We start from the raw sequence: 19,283 nt of genomic DNA on the forward strand, positions 1-19,283 counted from the left end.
CAAGGACCCCAATCGTCCCAGTGGGGAGAGACTGTCTGAAAATGTAGTGATGAGGCTGATGGAACCATTCCTAGACAAGGGCAGAAATGTTACCACGGACAATTTCTTCACATCACTTTCACTTGCGCAAAAAAACTTAGACGGAAAACCACCATCCTCGGCACAGTCAGCAAGATTCGCCGGAAATTCCTCAATCCGCTAGATACACAAATCGCAATGAATTCACCACTCAGGTAGGCTGCAGGTCTTTTGTGGTTCTATGTTTATGTGTTTCATTGTGTGTAAAAGTGCTATGGAAATAACAATTTATCTTATTTCTTAGGTGTTTTCAACCTCTGCTGCCACGCTGACGGCGTATGCAGCCAAATGGAAGAAGACAGTCTATATTCTTAGCAGCATGCACAGCGTGGTTCACACTGATAACACCACCAAAAGGAAGCTAAACACTGTCGCCCTTTACAACACCACAAAGTGTGGCGTGGATGTGATGGACCAGATGGTGCGGGAGTACACGGTCCTATAACATGATTGACATGGCAGCACTGAATGCACATGTGCTGTATCAAGCATGCACCGGGACGCAGGAAAGACGGGTGGACTTCCTGGTGGAGCTTGCAAGAGAGTTGGCTAACTCTCATATGGCTGGGAAGAAGGCAAGAAAAGAACAGTTGCTTCGGACACAACCCTCCACACCTAGCCCTGCAAAAAGAGCCACGTGTCAGGTCAAACACAAATGCAAGAACAATCATGCCACTGTGCGATGTGTTCACTGCTACAGATACACATGTGGTAAATGCAGACTACAGATACCATGGCAGTGCCAGGATTGTGAGTGATTGAAATGTACTCACTCACTTTTTATTATTATCTGTAAATATGTGTACAAATGGTTGTTTTTGTAGAAATATTTTTTGTTTTTTTTGTACTGTTTTTATCAATAAATCTTTTGGAGATTTATTTTCCTGGATGATTGAGAATGCATCAAGACGAACACAAAATGAAGTTCACAGCTTTTAGCAGTTCCCCCTCCCCACACACAAACAAAGAGGCAGTTTGCAGTTAGAAATCCGCAATCATTCACACACCCCCACTCCCCTCCACAATTCTCAGGTAACGACCCAATTTACATATGAATTGATGCTAAAAGACTAGCCAAGTTAGCTTCCACTTGGCTGACAGAGGGTTAGAAAAGCCTGGGACTTCTAGTGTTAATTATTGGTATTTCAAGCAATTTGTTATTTTAACCCTCTGATACATTGATAGACAAGATGACTACAAGAACAACAAAAAAAAAAACTCTTTTCTTTAAATAGACATATTGATAGTGTCACTACCCGGTCTTAAGGCTTTGTTAAGTAAAGTTCCATAACAGTTTGTATATTGTAATTGGGAAAGTGATTACCTTGAAAGTTGGGAGGCAGATTTGTTGACCACGACAGTTAGTCCATTTTGGTGTACAGTAATTGGGAAAGTAATTACCTTGCAAAGCTGGGAGGCAGTGTTGTTGCTGAGACGCTGGTCGAATGCCAGCAGCAAGCAAACCCGGATGTTCACAGCTCACAGTTACCACCTCAAACTTTTCAAACAAATCTTACAAGAACATTAGGCAAAGTGATGTGCTTGCAAACCTAGGAGACAGTCTTGTTGCCCACAACAGTTTTGTTATAGAGTAATTGGAAAATTGGGTACCTTGCAAGGCTGACAGGCAGTCTCGTTGCTGGGAGATGGTCTTGTTGCTGAGGCTCTGGCAGAATGCCAGCTCCTGCTTTAACACCTTAAACTTTGCAAACAAATCTCACAGAACAATTAGCAAACTGATTGGCTTGTAACGCTGAAATGTAGCCTTGTACTGTCTGGTTTAGATTTCCTACTGAGAGACAAAGAGGAACTTTACTGTTTGGAAGAGAGTAAAAACACTGTACCATCTAATCTTAAAAGTTTTAATTACAAACAACAGCTCTATTTTCTAGATATCACCTGAACACACACAGAAAATATAAGGGGGACACTTACCTTGGCTGAAGCAAGAGTTGAGGTATTAAAGACTGCTGTAGTTAACGCCTTATGAAGACGGAAAAAGAGGTGTGAAACGCGGGTACAATGAAGCTATTGATTCGGACGCGACAGTCGCCTGTTAAAAGTTTTAATTACAAACGATACCGCTGGAATACAGTCGAAAGCTGTGTCCCAAAACATCAGCTGCATCCTCCGGAGGCCGCGTTTGAAGGCCGATTACGTCACAGCCAGGTGACAAAGGCTGTCGAAGGACCGGCCCCACGTAGACCGCGAAGGCCGGGTCCTCCGAAGGATGCAGCCGACCATATCAGCGTCAAAACATAGAAAATTCCTTTCAAAGTCAATTTCAAACGAGGGCCAAAGAGGCTTAGCTATGCTCAATATCCGCTAGCTAGCTTTAGCACAGTGCCAAAATCCAGTCAAAGAGCTCACCCAGAAACACACAAAAAAATCTCTTTCAAACCTACATTTCAAAGCAGAGGGACGCAGATACGCTTAAATTAGCCGATTAGCGTCTAACCACAGTCATTTTGTACATATTAGCGTCCAAACATAGAAAATTCCTTTCAAAGTCAATGTCAAACGAGGGCCAATGAGGCTTAGCTATGCTCAATATCCGCTAGCTAGCTTTAGCACAGTGCCGAAATCCAGAGAAAGAGCTCACCCAGAAACACACAAAAAAATCTCTTTCAAACCTACATTTCAAACCAGAGGGAGAGAGATACACTTACCTTGTAAAAGCTTACGGGTGTCTTAGTAAACACTTCAGAAAATCCCTGTAAGTTCAATTCCAAAGCGGAGGAGACGCGTTACCACTGAAGAGATAGCGACGCTGTCTCAGAAAAGCACGTTTACGGTCAATTTCAAAGCGGAGGAGGAGCGAAGAGATGCGCCGTTGATAGTGTCGTCATTGCTTAGTGTCGTCATTGCTACCCAAATAAGGGTAGACAGGCCGTACCACTCCGGACATACCACTAGAGAGAGCCAACACACCACAAATGAAGTCTGTTTCTATGGCGCCAAAAGAAGAATCTTTCTAAATTTGCACTAAAATATTAATATTTAAAAAACTATAAAAGTCATGAACACCAAAAGTCGTACCATACTAGTCCAGCTCCAGCCGCACAAAATGATCTAACATATGTAACCCTATTGTCAAAACTGTTTGGCAGAGGAGCGCGGGAAAATTTTCACTAAAATATTAATATTTAAAAAACTATAATAGTCATAAACACCAAAAGTCATAGCACACCATTCCAGATCCAGCCGCACAAAATGAGGTAACATATATGAAGTTTGTCTCAAAACTGCGGGGCGAATTTCGCTGCAAAATTTCAGGCGGAAACTGGAGAATAATAATAATAATAATAATAATAATAATAATACTAATAATAAATCCGAGGAATAGTAATATGTGTGCCTCTTGGCATAGGCACACATAATAATAAATCCGACGAATAGTAATATGTGTGCCTCTTGGCATAGGCACACATAATAACTAGAAAGCGAAAATTTCAGAAGAAATTTTAAGTGTGCCTATGCCGCTGCTAATCACTGTAGTTTGCCATTCATACGGCTACAGAGAGCAAAACTCAGAAGAGCAGCCATTCTCCACCATGAACTATGGTAAAAACAAACACCGCTCACGCTTCACAGATGACAGCTTACAGTTTTGTGTAAAGATGAAGTTACCATTACAGCGCCGATTTGCAGACGCTGTGCACACAGGTTCATGAGCAGAAGTCCCATTGTACCACGGCAGATCCGACAATGTTTGCATGAACACGCTTTGAAGCATTACGTTATGGACCACTTTTCACACATGGTTGGTTTACCCAAACAGCCGGCTGTAGCTTTTCAACTCACAGCCCGACACACACCAAAAAAACAGCCGAGAGAGCACAGACAACGCCCGAGAGGCGTAATTGCAGGTGCCGCTCAGGTGGGTCCACCTCCCCTGCAGCGGCACTGCAGACCACGCCCTGCCACACACATCAAACACGTAAAATAAATATTTATGCACTTTCGCATTCACTTTTTGTTTTTTGTTATTTTTACACAGTGTTCTGAATGATTAACAATGGTCTACAGCCAATCTTGTGTATTATTATACAAACTTTGGTTGTAAGATTCAGATAACTATTTAATAAAAGCTAAGTATTTTATATGAGAGTAAGAAATCAAAGTATAACTTTGTGTCCACCTTTCCCTGTTAATGCCCTAGCTGGCCCCCTGCAAAAGCTTTGCTAGATCCGCCCCTGCACAGTTACCAGCTGTCAGCTACACAAAAACAGGAGCTTGGTGTTTATTTGTCTGTCAGAAACAGTTCATAACTTCCCTTTAACTCATTCATGTCACCTAAAAGGTAAACCTGTTTCTCCATCACCAGTTCAGCTCTGATGATGCAGTAAGGACATCTCCTGGTTTGGAACAGCCGCTTCTACAGCTGTGCCCCAGCAAACATCAGCTGATACTAGAAATTAAAAGCAAATGAATTCTAACAACAGCTGATCAAGCTTAAACGTGCAGCTGTTGTTTAGCGCGATAAACAAGAGCGAAAAGCCGATCATTGATCAGTTTCATGATTGAAGTTGCAACAGGCAAAGAATGACAGGGGAGGCTTCGTAACGACAGAATAAATCGTAATATTTTCTCTGAATGTGGGACGACTCCGTTTGTACGGCAACTCTACAAACTAACCCTTATGAATAAAATAAAGTCCAACGTCAGTAACTTAGCGCGCACACAGCTGTATATAAACTCCCGTCGTGCTAGCTAGCACGCAGTACGATTGTAAAAAGTCAGCACAACGAAAATAAACTACACCTAAACTCAGTTTATGTCTGACCCAAATAGAGTGCAGTTCATAACTTCTTACCTGAAATTCAGTTCACCTCACGCTCCTGCCTTCGGTTTCCAGCATCATCGGCCCATATAAACGAAAAATAAGTCCAGCTAAAACACATACTGTCGGCGAGCGACCGGGTGCTGACACAAGTTTCACTCGCCTCAATGTAAGCCAAGCCTGGGTGCTTTTTCACGAAGGGTCGCTAGCGGCGCTAGCTAGCTAGCCGGCTATCAGCAAGACGTAAGAGAATTGTCGCTAATATGGGATGTCCTGATAAAACGAGCAGATATTTGAAGTTTACACACCTACATTCTCGCCTGAAAATATCTTAAAAGTTTATTTTGTGACCTAGAAACACGAAAAAAAAGCATTATAGAATCCAAGTGGTGTCCGCCATTGTTTCACTGGCAGAGGCTAGCGGCGCTAGCCAGCTAGCCGGCTATAAGCAACACGTAAGAGAATTGTCGCTAATATGGGATGTCTCCATAAAACGAGCAGATATTTGAAGTTTACACACCTACATTATCGCCTGAAAATATCTTAAAAGTGTATTTTGTGACCCAGAAACACGAATAAAAGACATATAAAACGAAGTGGTGTCCGCCATTGTTTGACTCGGTAGAGGCATGCTATGAATTGTGGGATATGTAGTTTTCACCAAGCATTGCACCCTTTAGGCCGTACTACTCCGGGTATACCACTAGAGAGAGCCAACACACCACAAATGAAGTCTGTTTCTATGGTGCCAAAAGCAGAATCTTTCTCAGGAGCCTAGAAATTGGCCTAAATTTGCACTAAAATCTAAATATTTCAAAAACTATAAAAGTCATAAACACCAAAAGTCATACCATACTAGCCCAGCTCCAGCCGCACAAAATGATCTAACATATGTAACCCTATTGTCAAAACTGTTTGGCAGAGGAGCGCGGGAAAATTTTCACTAAAATATTAATATTTAAAAAACTATAATAGTCATAAACACCAAAAGTCATAGCACACCATTCCAGATCCAGCCGCACAAAATGAGGTAACATATATGAAGCTTGTCTCAAAACTGCGGGGCGAGTTTCGCTGCAAAATTTCAGGCGGAAAAAGGAAAATAATAATAATAATAATAATGTGTGCCTATGCCTCTTGGCATAGGCACACATAATAATAAATCCGAGGAATAGTAATAAGTGTGCCTCTTGGTGTGGGCACACTTAATAAATCCGAGGAATAGTAATAAGTGTACCTCTTGGCATAATGGAATAGTAATAAGTGTGCCTCTTGGCATAGGCACACTTAATAATAATAAGAATAATAAATCCGAGGAATAGTAATAAGTGTGCCTCTTGGCATAGGCACACTTAATAAATCCGAGGAATAGTAATAAGTGTGCCTCTTGGCATAGGCACACCTAATGAAGGGTGGATCAAGATTTTTGGACAGTACTGTACATACTTACTGGTCATATACATTTATTTTGACTGCACTGATTTTTATCACCATAGACAGCATCACACATGGCTGCAGCTTGTCTGTCTGTAAAATGGAATTTCTGGTCCTATAATAGTCTGTTGGACGTCTGTAAACACTTTGCTTCTGAGGTTTTGGTCTCACTCATTTCAGGTCACACTGAATAAAATTTAAGTCCATTTTGCAAATCTTGGTCATATGATGTGATATGATGCTATGATATGATGTGATCATTGGCCAGTGCTTGGTGACCCTATAACGCCCTTTGTATCATATTTGCTACATGAGTTTCTGAGACCTCTATCTCCTCAACATGATCAATACTTGCCAGAGTTTCAAAATGTTATGAATAAAACAGTTTTGTCTAAAATGAACAAAAGTTGCAAAAACACCCAATGTATCAAATGTGATACAAAAATTATATAATAAATATTTATTAAAAATATATCATAAACAACAAGATATAGCAAAAAAATTGTGAATTTTGGTATACGGGTTATTAAACATCTCAGTTCCAAAAAATCAGAATTTTCTATTTTTTGATGGATTGGGTCTAACAGGGTCAGCAAGTTGTTGGCACATGAACGTGCAGTTTTACAGCCAGAACAACAAAACAACAAAATAAAGTTTTCAAAATAGGACTTTGCAAACCCAGTGTGGCGTTTTCCTGTTTAATTTTTTGGTGAATATGGTAAACCTATCAGTCATTTTTAAACACTGTGTGTTTTGGGAGCCTGACATCTGGCCCAGTGAAAGTCCAAAACAGGTTTAGAATCGACTGAAGGACGTGTATGGCAAATGGATCCAACCGGAAAAGAAAACCAAGGAGCAGGTTGCCTTTATCCTTTTAGCAGTTTTATTGCTCGTTGACTCCAGCGAAATCTTACGAAGTGACCCACTCATTTGGGTGAAAGAAAGGGGTCCAAAGTCAACGCAGGAAGCTGCTCAGCTGCTGGAAAAGTTTCAAGCAGTGAGGCGAGGAGCCAGAAGCTTTCAGATGAGGGAGGAAATGGAGCAAAACACCAAAGTGCAGCAGTGACAGCAGGCCTGTTACAACAGGGCCGCGAGGGAGAGATCGTTCAGCCAAGGACAGCAGGTACTCTTACTACTTCCTCCTGCTGAAAACAAATTGTTGAACTCAGCTTTCTTAGCACAGTATATGGACCTCGCCATTTAGCCAACAACTTATGAGATCCAGATGCCAGAGAGAAGAAATCTAAAACAAACATTTCACATCAATCTGCTAAAGAATGGAAAACCCGGGATGGCTGAGGAAGATGATATTGTTGAGAAATTTATACCTGTTGGGCTTAACTTTGCCTCTCTTGACCTCTCCCATCTCTCTGTAACTCAGCAGGAAGGATTGCGTGCCATTATTCCACCAGATCTTTTTCAGGAGAAACCTGGGGTGACAAACCTTGTGGAGCAGGACATCTTCCTGACAGAGAGTACACCAATAAGGCTGAGAATGTACAGGATTCCCCCCAAATTGCTGCCAGTTTTGGAAAAATAGGTAGCTCTGATGTTGGAGTTGGGGGTTATTGAGCCCTCAACCAGTGATTGGAGCAATCCTATTGAGATGGTGGTGAAGAAAGATGACAGCATCTGATTCTGCAATGACTTCATTAAGGTAAATGCACAGTGTGAGTTTGATGCTTTTCCTCTACCCAGGCTGGAAGATCTAATCGAATGTGTGGGTCAGGCCAAGTTCCTCACTTCTTTAGATCTATGTAAAGGACATTGACAGGTGCCATTATCGGATGCTGCAAAGCCTTTAACTGCCTTCAGAACACCCCAGGGGCTGTGGCAATATACTAGGATGCCATTTGGCTTGCATGGAGCACCTGCCACCTTCCAAAGGTTAATGAATAAAGTGTTAGCAGGTATGAATACATTTGCTGCTGCCTACCTCGATGACATTGTCATTCATAGTTCTTTGTGACGGGAACATCTGACCCACCTGGAGGCGGTGTTTGGAAGAATCAAGGAAGCCGGGCTGACAATACACTACGCCGGTGTGAACCAGCTCAATCCTGCACCTGTACCCTCTCCTCAGGTGGGAATGACTGGTCTGCCCCAAAAACCCTTGCCGGTTCCCAGGGTGAGGCCAACCAGGACACAGCCTACCTCCGCACACATACCTACTCCTTGGGTGTGAGCAGCTGGTGTCCGGCAGGTGTCTGCACCTGTTCCTGTATCCTGTCTTGGAGGCTCTGGAGAATCAGCTCAACCACCACTTCAACCACTACTTCTAATTCAATTCAATTCAATTCAATTTTATTTATATAGCGCCAAATCACAACAAAAGTCGCCTCAAGGCGCTTTATATTGTACAGTAGATAGCACAATAATAAATACAGAGAAAAACCCAACAATCATATGACCCCTATGAGCAAGCACTTTGGCGACAGTGGGAAGGAAAAACTCCCTTTAACAGGAAGAAACCTCCGGCAGAACCAGGCTCAGGGAGGCGGCCATCTGCTGCGACCGGTTGGGGTGAAAGAAGGAAAACAGGATGAAAGACATGCTGTGGAAGAGAGACAGAGATTAATAACAGATATGATTCGATGCAGAGAGGTCTATTAGCACATAGTGAGTGAGAAAGGTGACTGGAAGGAAAAACTCAATGCATCATGGGAATCCCCGGCAGCTCACGTCTATTGCAGCATAACTAAGGGAGGATTCAGGGTCACCTGGTCCAGCCCTAACTATATGCTTTAGCAAAAAGGAAAGTTTTAAGCCTAATCTTGAAAGTAGAGATAGTGTCTGTCTCCCGAATCCAAACTGGAAGTTGGTTCCACAGAAGAGGGGCCTGAAAACTGAAGGCTCTGCCTCCCATTCTACTTTTAAATACTCTAGGAACAACAAGTAGGCCTGCAGTGCCTACCTGTCACTAGCTGAGTCATTAGCTCAGTTACCAGCTCAATCATCTGCTCAGTCATTTGCTCAGCCACCTGCTCCTACGCCGCAGACTGTTGCTGCTGGAGGCTCAGGAGAGCCGCTCCAGCACTCCGCGGCTCCCACGCCATTGTCTGTTTCTGCTGGGGGCTCCAGTGAGCCGGTCCAAAACTCCTTGGCTCCCACAGTGCCGTCTGTTTCCGCTGGCAGCTCTGGAGGGCCTGTCCAGCTGTCGTCTGTCTCTGCTGTGGGCTTTGGAGAGTCCGTCCAGCTATCGCCTGCAGCTTCACCAACTGCTGCGTTCGCTGGGGACTCTGGAGAGTCTGTTCAGCTGTCAGCTCCACCTACAGCTCAATCGCCAGATCAACCGCCTGCAGGTGCCACGCCACCGTCAGATCCTGCCTCATCTAGTCCTGTCTGATCTGGCCTTGTGCTCCTGCCACCAGCCAAGCCTCCCAAGAGCCTTCAGATACGTCCGTGTCCTGCTCGGTCTGTACGTCCACATTCATCCACCACACCACGTCACTGGTCGTTTTCCAGGCCAGTTCTTCCGGACCGGCTTTGCCTATGTTGCTGCCGCTTTACACGCGGTTTGGAGAATTTTCCCTTGTTCCATTAGCAGATTTTTTTCACTTATTTGAAGCAAAAATATCTTGTATTAAGTGAAAAAATCTGCCAATGGAATGGAAGTGAAAATTCTCCAGATCCACTGTCTAAAAACAAGTTCTTATATCTCACTGAAATGTTACTCTGCAGCTGATTGTTACTTATTTTAAGTGTGATGAGATATTTTTGACTAGAAATTAGAGAAATATACTTGGCAAGATTTTGAACTTTTGCAGTGTATTCACAACTTTTAGTCACAAAACTGATACTGAGTTTCTTTTGTAAATTCAAAAGCTTTTTAATGTCAAAGGAAGGTTTTTGGCTGCTGCCGACATGCATTAAAAGTTTCTTATTTAAAATGGCAGCCTTTGATTTTCAGTCTGTTCAGTCTTCACATTTTTAAACAGAGATGAGTGTAAGGCTTTTCCAATTGTCAGTCTTCTTTTCCTAAGTCTCCTGACTTCTTTTCATTGACTTTAATGTCCTTGAAGTCAAGGAAACGAGGGTAGGAATAGAAGATAGGAGGTGTTTCTGTAACACACCTGTGTCTTTGTTTTTCTCTCTTCAGTTGTAGGTAGGTGGTGTGAAGAGTGGATCCACCTTTTTTCCGCCCCTAGGTGGAGCCGAGTCTATGGGCTTACTGCCACATACCTGCAAGCAATCAGCTCATCAAAGGCTGTGTATTTAAGTCTGGCTGTGACTGAGCGTCCCTGTCAGGTTGTTTTTATCACTATAGTGTATCCTGCAACCCTTATCTGCGCTGTCTTGTCAGCGATGCAGTTCGCAGCTGTACCTTATGCCAGTCACTGACACAGCCTTCAGAATCACTGTGTTCGACTGTTCCTTTTGCATATTTACCTGCCATTCTGCAACTGCTCAGCTTTGCTAGGGTTTCTAGCCTGCCCAGGCCACTCTTAAGAAACTTCTCTAGGGCTTTGCTGTGCACCAGTGTTTTAGACCTTGTTTCTGTGGATAAAACTCAAACTTGAACTTAGTAGCTTCTTCTTCTTTTCGATGCTTTTGATCTCTTTTGCTAAAAATGATAAGTGCAGGTAAAATCTTGTGATGAAAATTTAAAATAAGAAAAGAAAAACAAATAAAAAAACTTTATTAACATGCGCAGAAGACCTTGAACTGAGACAAACAGACTTCATAGCTAACAGATCATCTGGCTTAGTGCTTTTCAACCTTTTTGCACCCACAAGTGCACAAGAAAGACAAAACACATATCCATGTACTTATGTCCTTAGTGCTTATTGTATTATAAGATGAAGGTACTTTGATCATTTAAGCTTACTGAATCTGGGAGGGATCAGACAGGAATGAATGTGCACAATTACAAAGTTAATTCCTAACATTTCTATATAAACGTGTTATATCATGAATTATTATTTATGAATTTTGGAAATCACTGATTCTTGTCATTCCAACTTTTTGATACCTGAGTTGAACAATAATAGTTTTCGCAGGGGTTGTACATTAATGCATGATTGTTACAAAATCATCAGGCTTACGGCTGCAGTTTCAGGTATGTTACTTTACTGTTTTGTTTTGTTTTTTCTAGTAAAGCTTTGTTGAGACTTGTTAGTGTTTCCTAACAGATTCCTGATTCATCACTCTAATGTGCTCAGTGCAACACTGTGCAACAATGCATGTACTTCAGTTTTATTTGTTATTCTTTTAGTTGTCTTTCTTGATGAACCAGATTTGATCACTTCTTGCTCAACTGCAAGTCTCAACAGACAGCACATGCAACGTCAAAAGAAATTTTCATTATGCTCACAAACAGACACGCACACATCAGGAGCACAGAAGTGACCTTGAATCTATTTATCAATCCAGATGCATTATCAGGATACAGTCAGGTAACACTGTCCATGGACTCCGGTCAAGGCCATCTCTCACACACACACACACACACACACACACACACACACACACACACACACACACACAGAAGCACACAAAGTATACCTGGAATCCTATTTCTCAGAAAATATAAACATGTTACTTATTCAGTACATTTCTGAGAAATTACCATTTGAATTTTTCATGTAAAATGTAAATATGAAATATTCTTGCAAAATTTCTGTAAATTTAAAAACGAATGTATCACAAAAGACCTTTAACTTAAGATGAGAGCTGTTTTGAGTGACAGATTTTGGACAGCACAAAATAAATACAACATGTAAACAAAAATCCTCACACATCCCAAAAAATCATTTTGCTTCTTCTTTATGAAATTAACTTAATAACTTCATTGCTTATTTATTTATGTTAAAAAAAAAAAAACATGTTGCACAATGAAAACGCCTAACTTGTTCCTTGATGAGATGTATCTGGTGATGACATCATCAGACCCACCCAGAGGCTAAAAGGAAGTATAAAAAAACCTGCTGCATGCTGCTGTTCTCACACAACTATCACCCTCAATAGCACACAAGCTGCTCACATATTCTGCAGTGACGGGTGGGCTCTGTTGTGTGGATCTCTCTACCATCATCAGCATGATTATAAGCATTGCTCTGATTTGGGCAGTTGTTGTGGGATTTTGCTGCCTCCTCTGGCTTGCTGTGGGGATAAGACACAGGTAAGACTGAAGAAAGAGTGTGCAGGATGTAAGGAAAGACAATAATCTTAATTTAATATTACTTAACCTCTGTGTCTAGTGAATTAAACATTAACAGGAATATTAGGATTTTGATTCATTTTTAGCTTACAGCACATAAAAAATGTTTGACTGATGTTTTTGGATAAAAAGTTCTGTGCAAGAGTGTCACATGCTGTCACATGGTGGCCATGTAGCTGAGTCGATGCATGTTTTGTAATCCTATATGGTTAGATGCAAAAGGCTGAAGAAACCCTTTTAACAGAAATACACAAGAAGAATGATTGTTATTTTCAAATAAATGAGTAACACAGAGGTGACTGTTATGTAACTATGTCAACAATAATTGCTGGTTTGTAGGTTTGCAATGTTTTGGAATTGTTGTGGAGTTTGGGAGGTGATTCAGTGTCAAACTAATAGATTGATTTTCCAGATGCAGCCAGCAGTTTACTCACTCTGATTCATTTGAACATTTCACTTTATACTTACCTGTATTTGTAAAATAATGACTTCTTAATAATACTGATATATTCATTTATTACTAAATTAGCTGAACTATATGAAATGCACAATTTGTGCTGCTGCCAAAATCAGTGCAGCCTAAGTCCTACAGAAATCATTAACACAGATGCCAGACTAACACAAATGAAAAGTGTTTTTACCCTGAAGTTACTGAGTTCTATCCGGACAACTGAGATCCAACAAAATGAGTTATCTCTGTTATGTCTTTCTTGTCATTGTCCTCAGGCAACCAGGTGAGCCAGCAGTTGAAAATGGTTTGATCCCCTACTTAGGTTGTGCTCTCCAGTTCGGGGCCAACCCACTTCAATTCCTCCGCAGCCGCCAGAAGAAGTACGGTCACATTTTCACCTGCAAAATTGCAGGCAAGTACATCCACTTTCTATGCGACCCCTTCTCTTACCATTCAGTCATCAGGCAGGGAAGGCACCTTGACTGGAGGAAGTTCCATTTTGCTACATCTGTCAAGGTAATTTTATGTCGTGATTTGATCTTTCATTATCAAAGATATATTATATGACTACATCATATAGTCTGTTAGGACACTTTTCTTGATCCACTTTCTCATTCCACTCATCGATCTTTCGATAGTCCTGAAGCTCTTCTTTCTTTACAAGGCGTTTGGTCATGACAGCTTTGATCCTCGCCATGGCCACACCACAGAGAACCTCCATCAGACGTTTCTGAAAACACTACAGGGGGAAGCTCTTCCCTCCCTTATTGAGACAATGATGGGGCACCTTCAGGATGTCATGCTGAAATCAGATACACTCAGCCCAAGCAGGGACCACTGGCAGGTGGACGGCATATTTGCCTTTTGCTATAAGGTCAGTAACTTGAATTTAGACTGAAAGCATTGGCCACTGGAAGATACATTTCTCTTGAATAGTCAGATGTAGTAACTACAAAGGTTCTACACCTATATTCTCTACTCAAGGTGGGACACAATTTGTGCCATATATGTGAGTAAAAAACCCTTTAAAGAGTCATTTATAAGTTTGTGCTCTGCTGTTCTTCAGGTGATGTTTGAATCTGGTTACCTAACTCTGTTTGGTAAAGAGCTTGGTGAAGACAAGTGTCAGGCTCGGCAGGAAGCCCAGAAAGCTTTGGTGCTCAATGCTTTGGAGAACTTCAAAGAATTTGACAAAATCTTCCCGGCACTTGTGGCCGGCCTACCTATTCACGTGTTCAAAAGTGCCTACAGTGCCAGAGAGGTTAGTAGGCTTTACCTACCACTGTCAGTCAAAGGCCTCTGTGCCATTTCTAACATTTATATGTTTGAATGTTCTTTTGTTTTCACTCTTATGTAGAACCTAGCTAAGACCATGCATGCTGAACACCTGTCCAAGAGAGAGAATGTGTCCGATTTAATCTCCATGAGGATGATCTTGAATGACTCCTTATCTACCTTCAATGACATCAGCAAAGCCAGGACCCATGTTGCTCTGCTCTGGGCCTCGCAGGCTAACACCTTGCCTGCTACCTTCTGGAGTCTCTTTTATATGATCAGGTAAGCTGGTAATGGACTGTCTCAAGAAAAGCCATAAGGAATAGTAAATCAAATTGTGTGGCTAATCAGTCACATGAGTTTTACTCTGTGTATGAATATCACACGATAACAAAAATAATTAGAAAAATACAGCAATAAATGGTACAGCAGCAGGACATTACCAGAAAGTTGATGCTTTTCATCTGGACATTGTTTTGCTGTGAAATTTCAATCAGTAATAGAGGGCATTTAAAAGGTTATGTGTAAGATAAACCAGTGCATACCAATCAGTATCATAAGTACACTACAACGTAGAGGAACACCATCTCTACAGACACAGCCAGGGAAACAGAAAAACATCATTTCAAAAAGGCCATGATGTGTATCAGTGGTCCCTTACATGTCACTGCTTCAATAATGAGGATGTACACATCCTGTACAGGAAGGAATGCTGGTCTGAGCGTCAGTCAAAGAGGTCATTCATGTGAAAAGAAAATGACCATCTCTGAACTAAGGAGAGAGCCTAATGCTACATCATTCGCCATCCTACAATGCTCTGATTGTAGCCACTCCACAACTCTCTGATAATAGTGCTTGTCATGACTATCTGCATAGTATAGATTACGGATGGTTCTTGTAGTTAACCAGTTCCCAGTAGTCCAATATCAGGGAACTGTTAGTCTGCCTGCCTGTAGATCTCGCTTATCAGTTCTTGCAATCACACTACAATTATGCTGCTAACACAACTTTGGGTCTTTGCAAGCACCTGCACAGACAGCAGGCTAACGCTATGCTAGTCAGGAACCCAGAGTAATAATAAAGCCAGACCCTGAACTTAAACAGGTAACAAACTGATCAGCAGTTAGCCTCCGTTTCCACCTGTTCATGTTTCTAAAGTACAATCACTCACTTTTATGTGCTGGTTTTCATTTTTGCTTTTGCCGTCAAATTTGTGTAAGACTAAGAGAAAGATTATATGTCTGTCCTGATTCTCACCCCAACCGGTCGCAGCAGAACCTGAGCCTGGTTCTGCTGGAGGTTTCTTCCTGTTAAAAGGGAGTTTTTCCTTCCCACTGTCGCCAAAGTGCTTGCTCATAGGGGGTCATATGATTGTTGGGATTTTCTCTGTATGTATTGTTGGTGGGTCTACCTTACAATATAAAGAGCCTTATTATTGTGATTTAGTGCAGTATAAATACAACTGAATTGAACTGAAGTTAGCGATGGTGATCACTCTCAAAGGGGAGCCAATGAAGGATGATAAGAGAATCGATAAGGAACTGAATCGATAAGTGATATTGACAATGGAATCACTAAGTTCTTATCGTGAAATTGACCTCATGGCCCATTGTTCCTTACACTGATGACTGAGCATGCATCAAGACTTCTCAGAGCAGTATTCTTGATACCTTATCACAAAGTCTTGTTGACCAATCACTGTCCAGTTTATTTCCGAGAGCACAGCTCTTTTTTCACAGATCCTAAGTAGGGTACCTATGGCTAAGTTATGTCATATGTCGCACTACATGCAATGCAAACTAATTTTGCTGCATTGCACAGAGGTCAGTTGTTTTCAGCTATCTAAGGAAATAGTTATTATAAAAAGTAATGCTGATGTACGTTGTAGTGTTAAATCAATCCCGAACATGAACATGAATTTCTACCCTCTACACTCATATGCAGTACTATTACGGGCCATGCCATTGCACACAGGCTACAATTACATATTTTTGTTTGTTTTGGGCCAAAGACATTAGATTGGAAATCTACATGTGCTGGACAATATGTGATGTGATACATCCCACATGACTAAATACAAAAAATTGAGCACCTTTTCATGTATTCTTTATCCCATAAACTCCAATCTCAAAAACAACAAATGTATTAATTTAAAATGCAGTACGCAGCCTAATTTCAATAACTTCTACTGCAGAAAACTGAATGCTATTTCAATCAAATGATGTCCAATATAAGTGCTGAATAGTGAAAGAAATACACACAGTAAGAGCTTGTACCTCTGCACAGGAGTCCAGATGCTATGAAAGCCGCTCACGAGGAAGTGCAGAAAATCCTGGGAGACTCTGGTAAGACAGTTGACCCCAGCGACCCCTCGCTGAAACTCACCAGGGACCAGCTGGACAACATGCCTGTTTTGGGTGAGATTACTTGTTTTGCCCAGTCATTAGATCACTAGAAGGAAAAGTTACCTATGCATCACCTAATATTGTTAAATTAACAGACTTGCATTCAGAATTTTAGCATTAACATATTCGCTTTACGTCCGTCTCCTTGATGTCTACAGACAGCATTATTAAAGAAGCCATGCGTCTTTCCAGTGCTTCTATGAATGTGCGTGTTGCCAAGGAAGACTTCCTCCTTCACCTTGATAACCAGGAAGCTTACCACATAAGGAAAGATGATGTCATAGCCTTGTATCCTCCTTTGCTGCACTATGATCCTGAAATCTATGAGGATCCCTATGTAAGAGCCGGATGGGTTATAAATAAGAAAAGTCTCTTCACCAAGAAATTACTGCAAGTTTTGTTGTTCTTCATTTCTTCCTCTCTCCTCTTCACTCTGCAGGAATATAAGTTTGACCGTTTTCTGGACAACAAGGGTCAGGAGAAAACCACTTTCTACCGCAGCGGGCGGCGGCTGCGTTACTTCTACATGCCCTTCGGCTCTGGGGTCACTAAATGCCCGGGCAGATTTTTTGCTGTGTATGAGATCAAACAGTTCTTGACTCTTGTTCTGTCTTACTTTGACATGGAACTATTAGACCCTGGTATCAAAGCCCCGCCTCTTGACCAATCCCGTGCTGGCCTGGGTATCCTTCAGCCTACATATGATATAGACTTCAGGTACAAGCTAAAATCCAGTCAATAGGTTCTGTTGTGTTTAGACAGAGAGATTAAAGTTCATATTGTAAATAGTGTATATATTATACAGTTTTAATGAAGATCCATAACTACATATAGATGTTTTTTCTGCTTTACTTTGCTTCTGAAGAACAAATGTTGCACATATGGGTGGAGCCCTTACGAAAGGCTTCAGAGAATCTGGTTTATAGTTTGTTAAAAGACAGACTGGAGACATATTTGAGAGACAAATACATTTATAGTACTGACCACGAGCGGTTTTCATGTTTGATCCAAGTATGCATTTGATCCAACTCATGATCCAACTACTATTCACTGTTTGCCAAAGCAAATGTCTGAGCTTTTCTAAAATCCAAGCAGTCAGTTATAAAAGGAATTCACTGTGCCATGACACTGACTTAATATTATATACATAGTCTAAAGTATAGGGAACATTAACATCACACGCAGGACCTCAGTGTCTTTTGCCTTTTTGCACAATAAGACAGTTCAGAAACCTTGTGCTCAGATTCATTCTTTCTTTTCTTCTCTGATAAATGTAAACTCCTTCCAGGTAACCATTGCCCTGACACATATATCATTTTGTTGTTCATATAAAAATGAAAGTTAGCTTATCAGGCTTTTAGAAGACAAAACAAAAAAGCAAAACAAACAAAACTTTGATAAAATAAAATGAGAAATTCTTTACTTATCTTTATAACTGCAGTGTGTTACCATTAACATTCATCAATGAAATCCATTCTTTCCCATCTGTATTTATGTTCTGGTATATGTAAATTGTACAATGTGAGAAGTTGCTGCGGGCAGCCTTTTTATCAGTGTACAAATTGCTGCAATCAGAATCATTTACTGTCCATCAGCCTTGGAATTTGCTCTTGCTGGCACTCTCTAATGCTGTCAGCCAGCGCTGACCTTTATGCTAGTGTGCTCCTACTTTTTTAGTATCAATATTACAAGCCATGCTGTTTAATAATGATTTTAATTGGTTCAGTGATCATCTGTAGACCTAGAATGTAGGAATGTGGTGTACAGACCCATTGATACTTTGGTTAGTTAACTCAGATCAGTTGGAGAATAAATATCTAAATGTCAATGGTAGAAGCAGCTGTAAATAATTTTACGTGACATGAATTATAAACTTCATAATTCATAACTGAGGTAGATTAAGGATATGAAGGAATGCTCATTTGCACAATGAAGGTGTCTGCGATTGCTCATTAAAAACCATGTTTGGTTTTTAAACAGCACTCTCAGCTGTTTTATATTGTGAATAAAACAGTGTGAGCTACAGTCTAAGAGGGTAAATCAGTATTTATGTCCATGCCATATTTAGATGCATTTACCTTTCTGCAAGTAGAGAAAACACAATAAACCAAACATGGAAGTCACACCACTGGAGCAAATTGGAACAGATTACATTCCCTTTAACTTCTGAAGGTTTTTCATTGAACTGAAGGACAGTCCACATGTGTTTTTGTTGACTTGTACCTGCTGTGCAAACAGATAATAAATCAATAACATTGCACTCTTGTCTGTGTGTGTTTGTTTTGATGTACCTTCTAGTTAAAGTCAATAAAATGAAAAAGAAAGTTTTTTTCTTCCAAGAAATTATATAAACAGGGTTATTTAACAGCTTTCCCACAGACACAAGTGTTGACATAAACCATATATCAGTAAATATTTATGTACGTGGGTCAGAATCACAATTTGCAGTTGTTAAATACAAAGCAGTTAAAAAGCAACACAAAATGAAAGGAGGAAACAATGGGGATAATGGGACATTATAAAGAGTTTTTGGTGAACATTTAACATCGATCAGTATTGATTTTCAAGTCAGCTACACACCTACAAAGTTTTGTGATTTTAGGGTTGTAGGTTTTTTTTTTTTTAACAAATTTCTGTAAGTACCATTTATTTCCAAATGATACTTTTTCTTATAATGAGCTGTGGAGGGGAAGAAGG

At 40.8% G+C, this 19,283-nt stretch overlaps 1 protein-coding gene across 1 annotated transcript; it reads left to right on the forward strand.

The window, feature by feature from the left end:
• The first annotated feature begins 12,259 nt into the window (after positions 1 to 12,259).
• On the forward strand, positions 12,260 to 18,846 carry LOC116333999 (cytochrome P450 7A1). The gene is made up of 8 exons (XM_031757295.2): positions 12,260 to 12,416; positions 13,182 to 13,422; positions 13,571 to 13,780; positions 13,973 to 14,167; positions 14,264 to 14,463; positions 16,468 to 16,598; positions 16,745 to 16,923; positions 17,026 to 18,846. Exons 1-8 carry the CDS (start codon positions 12,334 to 12,336, stop codon positions 17,326 to 17,328), a joined length of 1,542 nt encoding a protein of 513 aa, XP_031613155.1. The 5' UTR covers positions 12,260 to 12,333; the 3' UTR covers positions 17,329 to 18,846.
• The last annotated feature ends 437 nt before the right edge of the window (positions 18,847 to 19,283 follow it).

The sequence above is a fragment of the Oreochromis aureus genome, linkage group 18 (assembly GCF_013358895.1).
Source record: "Oreochromis aureus strain Israel breed Guangdong linkage group 18, ZZ_aureus, whole genome shotgun sequence".
In the NCBI taxonomy this organism is placed as follows: Eukaryota; Metazoa; Chordata; class Actinopteri; order Cichliformes; family Cichlidae; genus Oreochromis; species Oreochromis aureus.

Excerpts from the sequence above, each read along its gene's own strand:
- LOC116333999 (XM_031757295.2), top strand. The coding sequence starts at position 12,334 with ATGATTATAAGCATTGCTCTGATTTGGGCAGTTGTTGTGGGATTTTGC. Across the intron at positions 12,417-13,181 it reads GCTGTGGGGATAAGACACAG|GCAACCAGGTGAGCCAGCAG; the intron begins GTAAGACTGAAG and ends CATTGTCCTCAG. Across the intron at positions 13,781-13,972 it reads TATTTGCCTTTTGCTATAAG|GTGATGTTTGAATCTGGTTA; the intron begins GTCAGTAACTTG and ends GCTGTTCTTCAG.